Source organism: Panthera tigris, chromosome X, assembly GCF_018350195.1.
Source record: "Panthera tigris isolate Pti1 chromosome X, P.tigris_Pti1_mat1.1, whole genome shotgun sequence".
NCBI classification, from domain to species: Eukaryota; Metazoa; Chordata; class Mammalia; order Carnivora; family Felidae; genus Panthera; species Panthera tigris.
In genome coordinates, this window is record NC_056677.1 from 87257321 (window position 1) to 87270281 (window position 12961).

General features: G+C 36.3%; 1 protein-coding gene across 2 annotated transcripts in view; it reads left to right on the plus strand.

Moving 5' to 3' along the window:
• The window catches only part of DNAAF6 (dynein axonemal assembly factor 6), a 36632-nt gene extending 34602 nt beyond the window's left edge, over positions 1-2030 (plus strand). For both annotated transcript variants that reach the window (XM_007090637.3, XM_042974495.1), the window contains exon 7: positions 1768-2030. In XM_007090637.3, the coding sequence (XP_007090699.1) occupies positions 1768-1897 (130 nt within the window). In that variant the 3' untranslated portion in view covers positions 1898-2030. The remainder of the gene's footprint in view (positions 1-1767) is intronic.
• Positions 2031-12961: the final 10931 nt, after the last annotated feature.

A 12961-nucleotide genomic window follows, 5' to 3' on the forward strand; every position in this document is an offset into this window, starting at 1 on the left:
TTCTAGAGAAATGTGATCACACAAACATGTGTGATAAATACTTTTAATGAGCCCAGTTTCCTAAACTTAGGTCTTGCAAATGAGTGAGGAGGCAATTGGTTTTCAAGAGTTTGTTTTCAAATACTAGTTCTTCATACAAGGATTCAATAAGTACCCCTAAAAAATACCAGATTCCTTTACAAACTTGGATCCTATACCTTTTAAAAGAGATTTTCTGTCCACTTTTTATAGAGATACTGAAGGCTTCTTTATGGAGAATGTGAGGTAACAAGTGCTTCATGCATTTAATTTTCTTCAGATACCAGCATGTGCCGACCCCATGCATAATTCAGATTCATACCACTATGACAGAATTATGGATGGCTCAGCCCAGCAATGCAGCTAAAGCATACAGCTATCTAGCAATGGAGCCCCACAACTGCAAAATAAACCCAGCAATCTCTCACAGGGATTTTTGTCAATGTATAGTAGAAAGAACCAGAAGCAAGCACAGAGAAGCACTTTCATTGATCTAGTATTAAAATCATTCCAGGCCTGAATTTCAATACCTATACATGTAGTAGAGACTCAGCCTGAGGTTGCATCAGCAGAATTATTATAGAACTATTCCAATTTTCAGATTTGTATCAGTTAGTCACATTCCATGTACACATAAGCATGGCTGGCAACATATCTATCCAACCAACTTAAAGTTGCAATGGCTCTGTTCCTCTGCCTATAAAGCAAGCCTGAGACTATGTTTATATAATGCAAAATGAGGTCAATCTTGAAAAAAGAGTGGGGGTATCAAAACCCCTGCTTGTATTTTTAAGGCCAAAAAGGCTGATATATTATGTGTGTTAATTTGGCATATTTTTGAACTTGCACTTACAGTGTCTAAATATTGTTTTTTTGGTTCCTAACCTTTTGATGGTATATATTGCTTCCCGTTATCTTATTAAAAGTGATATCAAAACCACACTGAGATATCACCTCACGCCAGTCAGAGTGGCTAAAATGAACAAATCAGGAGACTATAGATGCTGGCGAGGATGTGGAGAAACGGGAACCCTCTTGCACTGTTGGTGGGAATGCAAACGGGTATATCCACTCTGGAAAACAGTGTGGAGGTTCCTCAAAAAATTAAAAATAGATCTACCCTAGGACCCAGAAATAGGACTGCTAGGAATTTACCCAAGGGATACAAGAGTGCTGATGCATAGGGGCACCTGTACCCCAATGTTTATAGCAGCACTTTCAACAATAGCCAAATTATGGAAAGAGCCTAAATGTCCATCAACTGATGAATGGATAAAGAAGTTGTGGTTTATATACTTGATGGAATACTACTTGGCAATGAGAAAGAATGAAATATGGCCTTTTGTAGCAACGTGGATGGAACTGGAGAGTGTTATGCTAAGTGAAATAAGTCATACAAAGACAGACACCATATGTTTTCACTTTTATGTGGATCCTGAGACACTTAACAGAAGACCATGGGGGAGGGGACGGGGGGAAAAAGTTACCGAGAAGGAAGGAGGCAAACCATAAGAGACTCTTAAAAACTGAGAATAAACTGAGGGTTGATGGGGCGCTGGGGGGGTGGGGGGCAGAGATGAGCATTGAGGAGGGCAACTGTTGGGATGAGCATTGGGTGTTGTATGGAAACCAATTTGACAATAAATTTCATATTAAAATAAAATAAAATAAAAGTGATATCTTCTTGATATTACTTTAGGAATTTGACTCTAGGTTTTTTACCTTGTCTTATTTTGTTTTGATTTTTAGGAAGCTGTTGATAACCCTTCCCCACCCTGTGGAATGCAACAGTGCCAAAGCTTTCTATATCCTGGAGACTGAGACTCTTGAAGTCGCCCTAACAATGAAAAGAGACTTGGATTTCATTAACTTCTTCTGAAGCTTCATGAACAAGAAGGAAACATGGTAAAACAGCACTGCTAAAAAATTTTTTAAAAAACCTTTGAAAAATTGGCGAATGTCTCCTATCTTTTTTATTATTCTGACATAGTTCATAAAGGGTCTAAATTCAATTCTAGTGAGTTCCTGGTCATTTACCATCATTCCTATTCCTCTGGTGGGAAATACTGTTTTCTTATATTCATAAGCTATTTCATTTTTTTGGTGATAGCTGGATAGAATTTGCAGGTTAACCAATTAGATTACTACATGGTCAATTCAAACTGAAATATGACCATGAAATGGTTGGTCCACTTATTTCAGTAGTCTGAAGAACTTAAACCAATTAATTATACTATGATATAATCAGTTCCATTGCAATTGGTCATTATTATGGCCAGAAAAGTTTATTTGGCTGCCTTCTCATTGATTTGATCAAATGATTTACAGTATTCTCTGGTTAGGTTCTCACAATCCTGGGATGTACAAATAACAAGGGATTATAAATAGTTTGGTACGCCATCCTAAACAACATGTTTTACTTGAATAAGAAATACTTCAGAACACACAGTGTTATTTAGCTTCCTCAGTCCTGCTTTCAGTGTCTGGATCTGGTTAGGTTAAAAATCTTCTTCCTTTTGTGCACTAATAATTACTAACAGTGCCTTTTGGACTACTGTGTGTATATTTAGTATTGAAATCCTTGACATTTAAAAGGAATATAAAGAAAAGTGTGCATTTACAAAACCTGTTCTCTTTCATTTCTTATCTTTATTCATAATTGGGCATACCTATTTTTATGAGTTATGTCAATGCCCCCTGCCCCTTCTGGACTGTATTGCTGAAGTTTATTTCAGAATTATTTATGAATAAATCTTATTTTAAAGCTCATGTAGCTAGGCCTCACACATCACTGTAGAACTGTGGAGTTACCTGGGAGTGAAATTTTGAGAAGAGATGAAAAATTGAAAGATGTTTATCTCATCTAAGTGAACTATTAAGGAACTCAATAAGCGGATATTTTCCAGACTTACATATGTAGATAACTACCAAGCCTCTAGTTTGTAACTAGATCTAATAGAAGGAAAAGACTGAGATTTTGGCAAAAATAGTTGTGCTAAAACATTGAGCTCTTGTAGAGAATTCACCATTGAAATCACCACCATGACATTCTTCTGCGGGGGGCAAGAATTGATGGTGGGGTTAACTAAAAGGAACTAGTGTCTGTGAATTTAAGTCCATGATGTTACAGGAACAAAAAAGTGTCCTACTTTGCTTCCTCAGCATCTTTTTTCAAGGCTATATTTTAAAAATTTAAGGGGCGCCTGGGTGGCTCAGTCGGTTAAGCGTCCGTCTTCAGCTCAGGTCACGATCTCGTGGTCCGTGAGTTCCAGCCCCGCGTCAGGCTCTGGGCGGATGGCTCAGAGCCTGGAGCCTGCTTCCAATTCTGTGTCTCCCTCTCTCTCTGCCCCTCCCCCATTCATGCTCTGTCTCTCTCTGTCCCAAAAATAAATAAACGTTAAAAAAAAAATTTAAAAATTTAAGATTACACCCTACGGTGTAAACTCTGGGGCAAGCCTAGGCAGTAACCAATATTTTTCTTCTCTAGAGAGCAACAGTGAGTCAGTGGAAAATGTATCTCTTTTTCCTATGTACTGGCCCTAATTACAAAGACCATTATTATTCAAGCTGACTGAATGTGCACAAGTTGTCCCTGGAAGAGAAGATAGAGCATATCCAGGCCAACTTGAATTGGGCTTTGGTTTTGTGGTACTGTATCAATTATGTAATGAAACAGAGCTTCAAGACAATGAAATGCGATCCAGTAATTTATACCCATCTGTGCATCATCCTACTTCACTGTCCTTGGCCTCAGAAGTAACAACTTTGTTGTCATTGTTGTTTTGTTTTTAAGCTAATTCCCAGGACTTTCTTCCTTTAAAGGGGAATAGTCCAGTAAAGCAAATGTAGAATAAGAAGACAAAAAGGAAATTCATCTTGTCAGCATTTTTTCTTTTTTTTAATGTTTCCTTATTTCTGAGAGAGAGGGAGAGGGAAAGAAAGAACACAGTGGGGGAGGGGTAGGCAGAGAAGGAGACAGAGAATCCTAAGTGGGCTCAGCGCCTACAGTTTCTGCGCTGATGGCAGTGAGCCTGATGCGGGGCTCAAACTCATGAACTGCAAGATCATGACCTGAGCCAAAGGCAGACACTCAACCAAATGAGCCACCCAGGCACCGCTTTGTCAGCATTTTTCAATGAATCTTAGCCATAGCCAGGAGAACTGGAATTTAAAACCACAGTTGTGGCATATCATTAGTCTTCTCCTTTATGAGCTTCTTTGCTTCATTTTTTGGTTCCATAATCTCCAGTAGCACCACTTGTGAGGATTCAATCATTCATTCATTCACTCATTTATGCATTCTTTCAACAAATATTCACTAAGCGCTTACCAAGTTCCTGGCACTATATCAGGTGCTGGAGATACAACAATGAACAAACCAGATGGGGTCCCTGTCCTTACAGAGTTTATCAAGGCAGACAAACAATAACCAAGTAAACACATAAACATGTATTTTCAAGTTTCTTTTTATTGGTATGAAAGAAAAGAATGGGTGGTTTTTAAAAAAAATTTTAATGTTTATTTTTGAGAGAGAGAAAGAGAGAGAGCAAGCATGAGCAGAGGAGGGGCAGAGAGAGAGGGAGACACAGAATCTGAAGCAGGCTCCAGGCTCCAAGCTGTCAGTACAGAGCCCAATGCAGAGCTCAAACTCATGAACCTTGAGATCATGACCTGAGCCGAAGTCAGACACTCAACTAACTGAGCCACCCAGGTGCCCCTAGAATGGGTGCTTTGAAAATATCTATCAGAGAAACCAAACTTAAGTCTGGGGAGTGAGAGAAGAAAAGGCTTCCTTAAGGTTCTAGCCAAAACATGAAGAATACTTAGGACTTAGCCAGGCAAAGACAATATTGGGGTAAGGAGAGCAGCATGGCTTCCAGGTACAAAGGGTAGCAAATGTGAAGACCCAAGTGGAAAGAACTTGGAGAGTTCAAGGAAATGAAAGCTGGTGTGGTTTGGAGTAGGGTGAATCTGGGGAGTGACTGGAGGTAAGGTTGGAAAATGTAGCCTGGGGCAATGTCATGTAGAACCTTGCAGGCCAAGGTTAGGAAACTGGATTTTATTCTCAGTGCTTTGGGAAAGAGACTGTATTAGGCCACAATGAAAATGAGATCGGTTATGATGCTATTGCAATAGCCAGGCAAGTTATTATTCTACACATTACCCTAAGTACAATTCATTGTTGATTTTTTTTTCTAATTAGAAAAACTATGTATATGCTTACATGTTCCAAACAGGAAAATTTAACAACACAGAAAAGCTATTTAAAAATAAAGCAAAGCTGGGGGGCCTGGGTGGCTCAGTTGGTTAAGTGACCAACTCTTGATCTCAGCTCAGGTCATGATCTCATGGTTCAAGAGTTCAAGCCCTGTGTCCGGCACGGTTCTGACAGAGCAGAGCCTGCTTGGAATTCTCTCTCCCTCTCTCTCTGTCCCTACCCCACTTGTGCTCACTGTCTCTAAATAAATAAATAAACGCATAAAAAATTAAAAATAAATAAATAAAAATTTAAAAAAGCAAAGCTAAAAATCACCTGTAAGCTAACAAACCATGAATAACCACCTTTACCATTTTTAGTGTCTCTTTTTGACATTTTTTTTCAATGTGTAACATAGATATTATTTTTCCCTAAATGGGATAATATTGCACAAACTGGTTTTATAACTTACTTTCTTTTAATTTCCAAGTAAATTCTTTTTTTAATTTTTGTTTCTTGGAATTCTAATTTTATTGCAATGTGATAAAAGATCTATGTGTGCTTTTTAAAAAAATTTTTAATGTTTATTTTTGAGAGAGAGAGAGAGAGAGAGAGCGCAAGCAAGGGAGAAGCAGAGAGAGAGATAGAGGGAAACAGAGAATCCCAAGCAGGCTCTGTGCTGTCAGCACAAAGCCAGATGTGGGGCTCAAACCCATGAACCATGAGATCATGACCTAAGCTGAAATAAAGAGCTGGACACTTAACCAACTAAGCCACCCAGGTGCCCTGATCTATGTATATTTTTAAAGAATGAGTATTTGGTAAATATTGGGTAAAGAATTTTATATGCATCAATTGAAGTTTTTGTTAATGTTTATTTATTTTTGAGTGAGAGAGAGACACAGAGCGTGATCAGGGAGAGGGGCAGAGAGAGAGGGAGACACAGAATCCAAAGCAGGCTCCAGGCTCTGAGCTGTCAGCACAGAGCCCGACACAGAGCTTGAACTCACAAACCACAAGATCGTGACCTGAGCTGAAGTCCGGTGCTTAACAGATTGAGCCACTCAGGCACCCCAAAGTTTTTTTTTTTTAATAGGCTGGTCAAATCTACATTCTTATTAATTTTTGGTCTGATTTATCTATCAACATGGAGAGGTATATTAAAATTTTCATCCTATGATAGATTTGTTGGTATCTGCTCGTAATTCAGTCAAGTTTTGCCTTATGTATTTTGAGGCAATATATTTAGGTGCAGAGAGATATAGAACTGTTACATCTTCCTGGTGAATTCTTTCTATTATCAATATACTATGACAGTTTATCCTTAATAATATTTGTCACTTTGTATGTTTTGTATGCATTATATGTTTTGTATGTTTCTATATTTAACTTTAACATACCTACATCAATTTTGGTTAATATTTGCTTGGTTTGTCTTTTTCCATCATTTTTTATGCCCTTATGTTTTAGGTGACTTTTATGAAAAGAATGTAGCTACATTTTGGATATTTAAATGCAAACAATATTCTGTCTTTACACTCACAAGTTTTACTCCAACCACATTTATTTTTACTATCATGGGATTTTTCTTATTCTGCTTTTTTTCTACACTCTTTTTTCCTCCTTTCATGACTTTTTTTCCCATTAGTCAAAAATTTTTTTATTCTTTTTTATCTCCTACAGGTTTGGAAGTTATACATTTTGGTTCTTTCTTTTCCTTTTACTTAAAATGTCTAAACTGTCTCAAAGCTCTGCCCTCCCTTAAAACATTTCAAAGACTTATACAATTTTAACAAAACCATACCTCTCCAACTTTGCTTTTTTTTTTCATTTTTATTTTTTTTTAATCATTTATTTATTTATTTTGAGAGGGGGTGGGGAGCAGAGAGAAAGGGGAAAGAGAGAATCCCAAGCAGGCTCTGCACTCTCAGTGCAGCCACCTGGGTGCCCCTCCAACTTTGTTTTTATGGCCCAAATTATTCATCATCCTCATTGTTTTTTTTTACAACCAATGCTTATTTAGAGCTATCCACATGTTTACCAATGTCTGGCTCACCATTCTCTTTTCCAAATCAGTGTTTCCTTTTTGAAGTAAATATTTCAGTATTTCTTTCAACAAGGGTTTGTGAATTCTTGATCCTCTAAGTTCATTTTTGGAAATGTTTTCACTGCTGTCACTCTTGAATAATAATTTAGCTGGGGAAGGGGGTGCCTGGCTGGCTCAGTTGGTAGAACATATGACTCTTCATCATGGGGTTGTGAGTTCGAGGCCCATGTTGAGTGTAGAGGTTACTTAAAAATAAAATCTTTTAAAAAATAATTTAGCTGGGTTTAGAAATCTAAGTTGACAGATATTCTCCCTCAGAACTTCGAAGATGTCATTTACCTGTACTCTGGCTTATATTTTGTAATTTCAAAGTTGGCTGTCTATCTTGTTTGGATGTAATCTTTCTTTTTTCTCTTGTAGTTTTCAAAATTTTTCTCTTTGTTTTTGGTGTTCTGCAATTTGACTATAACATGTCTGGATAGAAATTTAACTTTATTTATTTTATTTGGTACTTGTGCTTCTTAAATCTTTTATCAATCCTGGAAAATCCTCAGCCATTATCCCCTTGAATGTTGCCTTTCTCCAATTCTATTTTTCTTCTGGAGAGCCTCTTAGATTAATGTTTCACCCTTCATTCTATCCTCCATGTCATTTTGCCTCTCCATCATATTTTCTATCTCTATTTGTTCTTCATACTGGGCAATTTTCTCAAATTCCATCCCCCCTCCCAGCCTGCTCCGTGGCTCTTAGGATTCCAAACTTGCTGATGTTCATGTCCACTGAACCTCACTTGTGTTAAATCATTTATTCTTGTAGTTTCTTATTGCAGTGTCTTCCTTAATGGGTTTTTTTAAAAAATTCTGTGAAATTTCTGTGGTCTGTGTTGTGGGACCATCCATTCAAATCAGTTCTACCTTTACTTCCACCAAGAGCATCAGGGCAAATGTTCCTGGTAAAGCAGATGGTATAAATTACAACCTAAAACCATGTGAGTTCCAAGCCTGTGCTTTAGTTCTCACAATTTTTTTTCTTCCATCTAGGACTCAGATAGAGACAGATAAATTTCCTTGTTGTTTCCCTCTGTTAAAGATGAAGATTTTTTTCCAGTCAAACATTTACAGAGAGTACAGCCCTTCCAGGGGAACTTTATGATGGTACCATTGGGCCAAAGACCTCATCTCCTGTCCCTGTGGGGTTTTTTTAAAGTTTTTATTTTAATTTCAGTTAGTTAACATACAGTATTACATGAGTTTCAGGTATACGATATAGTGATTCAACAATTCTATCACCCTGTGCTCATGACAAGTCCACTTCTTAATCCCCATCACCTATTTTACCCACCCATCTTCCACCTCACCTCTGGTAACCATCAGTTTGTCCTCTATAGTTAAGTCTGTTTGTTTGTCTCTCTCTGTCTCTGTCTCTGTCTCTGTCTCTCTCTCTCTCTCTCTCTCTCTGTTTTTCCCTTTGCTTGTTTGTTTTGTTTCTTAAGTTCCACATATGAATGAAATCATATGGTATTTGTCTTTCTCTGACTGACTTATTTAACTTAGCATAATATTCTGTAGCTCTATCTATGTTGCTGCAAATGGTAAGGTTTCATTTTTTATGGCTGAGTAATATTCCAGTGTGTGTGTGTGTGTGTGTGTGTGTGTGTGTGTGTGTAGACACCACATTTTATTTATCCATTCATCCTTAATTTGGATATTGTAGATAATGCTGCTATAAACATAGGGGTGCATTATCCTTTGGAATTCGTGTTCTTGTATTCTTTGCGTAAATACCCAGTAATGCAATGGCTGAATCATACGGTAGTTCTATTTTTAACTATTTAAGGAAGCTCCATAATGTTTTCCACAGTGGCTGCATCAGTTTTCATTCTCATCAACAGTGCAAGAGGGTTCCTTTCTCTACACATCTGAATCAACACCTGTTGATTCTTGTGTTGCTGATTTCAGCCATTCTGACAGGTGCAAGGTGATATTTTATTATAGTATTGATTTGCATTTCCCTGATGATCAGTGATGTTGAACATCTTTTTAAGTGTGTATTGGCCATCTGTATGTCTTTGGAGAAATGTTTGTTCATGTCTTCTGCCCATTTTTGAAATTGGATTGGCTGGTTTGTTGTTGTTGTTGTTTTTTTTTTTTTTGGTTTGATTTGTATAAGTTCTTTATATATTTTGGATACTAACCCTTTATCAGATCTGTCATTTGCAAATATCTTTTCCCATTCCATAGATTGCCTTATACTTTTATAGATTGTTTCCTTTGCTGTGCAGAAGCTTTTTATTTTGATGTAGTCCCAAGTTTATTGTTGCTATTGTTTCCCTTGCCTCAGGAGACACATTTTTAAAAAAAAGTTGCTATGGCCATTGTCAGAGAAGTTACTGCCTGTGTTCTCTTCTAGGATTTTTATGGTTTCAGGTCTCACATTTAGATCTTTTATCCATTTTGAATTTATTTTTGTGTATCATATAAGAAAGTGGTCCAGTTTCATTCTTTTGCATGTAGCTGTCCAGTTTTCCCAACATCATTTGTTGAAGAGACTGTTTTTTTCTCACTGGATATTCTTTCCTGCTTTGTCAAAAAATAATTGACATATAGTTGTAGATTTATTTCTGGGTATTCTTTTCTGTTCTGTTGATCTATATTTCTATTTTTCTGCCGGTACCATACTGTTTTGATTACTACGGCTTTGTAATATAACTTGAAGTCCGGAATTGTGATGCCTCCAGCTTTGCTTTGCTTTTTCAAGATGTCTTTGGTTATTCAGGGTCTTCTGTGATTCCATATAAATTTTAAAATTATTTGTTCTAGTTCTGTGAAAAATGCTGTTGATATTTTGGTAGGGATTGCATTAAGTGTGTAGATTGCTTTGGGTAGTATAGATATTTTAACAATATTTGTTTTTACAATCCATGAGCATGGGAAACTTTTGTATTTATTTGTGCTGCCTATAATTTCTTTCATCAGTGGTTTATAGTTTTCAGAGTATAGGTCTTTCACCTCTTTGTTTAAGCTTATTCCCTAGGTATCCTATTATTTTTGGTGCAATTATAAATGTGATTGTATTCCTAATTTCTCTTTCAGCTGCTTCATGATTGGTATAGAGAAATGCAAGATTTCTTCACTAACAGTTCTTTGGTGTAGTCTTTTGGGTTTTCTATATATAGTATCATGTCACCTGCAAATACTGAAAGTTTTACTTCTTCCTTACCAATCTGGATGCCTTTATTCCTTTTTGTTGTTTGATTGCTGTGTCTAGGACTTTCACTATTATGTGGAAGAAAAGGGATGAGAGTGGATATCCTTGTCATGTTCCTGACCTTAGAGAAAAAGCTCTCGGTTTTTTCCTGTTAAGGATGATGCTAGCTATGGGTTTTTCACATATGGGCTTTATTATGTTGAGGTATATTCTCTCTAAACCTACTTTGTGGAGGGTTTTTATCATGAATGGATGTACTTTGTCAAATGCTTTTTCTGCATCTACTGAAATGATCGCATGGTTCTTATCCTTTCTTTTATTTATGTGAGGCATCATGTTGATTGATTTGCAAATATTGGACAATCCTTGAAATTCAGGAATAAATCTCACGTGATTGTGGTGAATGATTTTTAAAATGTATTGTTGGACTCAATTTGCTAGTATTTTGTTGAGGATCTTTGCACCTATGTTAATCAGAGGTATTGGCTGTAGTTCTCTTTTTTTGTGGTGTCTTTATCTTGTTTTGGTCAGGGTAATGCTGGCCTCATAGAATGAATTTGGAAATTTTCCTTCCTTTTCTATTTTTTTTGGAAACGTTTGAGAAGAATAGGTATTAACTCTTCTTTAAGTGTTTGGGAGAGTAGGATCCACATGTGAAGCCATCTGATCCCAGACTTTCGTTTGTTGGGAGTTTTGATTACTGATTCAATTTCTTTGCTAGTTATCAGTATGTTCAAATTTTCTATTCCCATTTCAGTTTTGATAGGTTATATGTTTGTAGGAATTTATCCATTTCTTCTAGGTTGTTCAATTTTTTGGCATATAGTTTTTCCTAATATTCTTTTATAATTATTTTCTTTTCCATAGTGTTGGTTATTTCTTCTCTCCCCTTTGTGATTTTATTTATTTGAGTCCTTTGTCTTTTTTGTTCTTGATAAGTCTCATTAGAAGTTTATCAAATTTATTAATTTTTTTAAAAGAACCATCTCCTGGTTTCATTGATCTGTTCTATTGTTTTTCTAGTTTCTATGTCATTTATTTCTGCTCTAATCTTTATTATTTCCTTCCTTCTACTGGTTTTAGGTTTTGTTTGTTGTTCTTTATCTAGCTCTTTTAGGTGTAAACTTAGGTTGTTTATTTGAGATTTTCCTTGCTCCTTGAGGTAGTCCTGTATCGCTATATACTTCACTCTTAGAACTGCTTTTGCTGTATCCCAAAGGTTTTGGACTGTTGTGTTTTCATTTTCATTTGTTTCCATGTAATTTTATATTTCTTCCTTGATTTACTGGTTGACCCATTCATTGTTTAGTAGCATGTTATTTAACCTCCATGTGTTTATGGTCTTTCCAGATTTTTCTTGTGGTTGACTTCTAGTTTCATAGCATTGTGGTCAGAAAAGATGCATGGTATGACTTCGATCTTCTTGAATTTGTTGAGACATGTTTTATGAGCTAATATGTGATCTATTCTGGAGAATGTTCCATGTACACTGGAAAAAATGTGTATGCTGCTGTTTTAGGATGGAACGTTCTGAATATATCTGTTAAATCCATCTGTTCCAGTGTGCCATTAAAAGCCATTGTTTCCTTGTTGATTTTCTGTTTACACAATCTGTCCATTGATGTAAGTGGGGTGTGAAAGTCCCTTGCTATTATTGAATTATTATCAATTAGTTCCTTTATGTTTGCTATTAACTGTTTTATGTATTTGGGTGCTTTCATGTTGGATACATAAATATTTACAATTGTTATATCTTCTTATTGGATTGGCTCCTTTATTAATATATAATGTCCTTCTCTGTCCCTTGTTACTGTCTTTGTTTTAACATCTACTTTTTTCTGATATGAGTATTGTTACCCCAGTTTTCTTTTGACATCCATTTGCAAGGTAGATTTTTCTCCATCCCCTCACTTTCAATCTGCAGATGTCTTTAGGTCTAGAATGAATCTCTTGTAGGCAGCATATAGATGGGTCTTGATTTTTTAATCCATTCTGTCACCCTATGTCTTTTTATTGGAGCATTTAGTCCATTTACATTCACACGATTATTTACAATTACACATTTATTGCCATTTTGTTACTTGTTTTGTGGTTGTGTCTGAAGATTTTATCTGATCCTATCTTGTCCTTGTCTCTTTCATGGTTTGCTGATTTTCTTTGATGATATATTTGGATTTCTTTCTCTATATTCTTTGGATACTTATTAGTGTTCTGGTTTGTGGTTACCATTAGCTTGTATATAACCTCTTCTGCATATAGCAGTCTACATTAAGTTGATGGTCATCTAAGTTTGAAACCGTTGTTTACTCCTCCCCTCCCCATGTTTTAGGTATATGTTGTCATATTTTACATCCTTTTATTTTGTGAGTTTCCTGACTGATTTTTACATAAATATTCATTTTTACTGCTTTTGTGTTTCCTACCTTCATACTGTCATTTTTGGTCTCTCTTTTCCACTCAGAAGGTATCCTTTACTATTCCTTGCAGAGCTG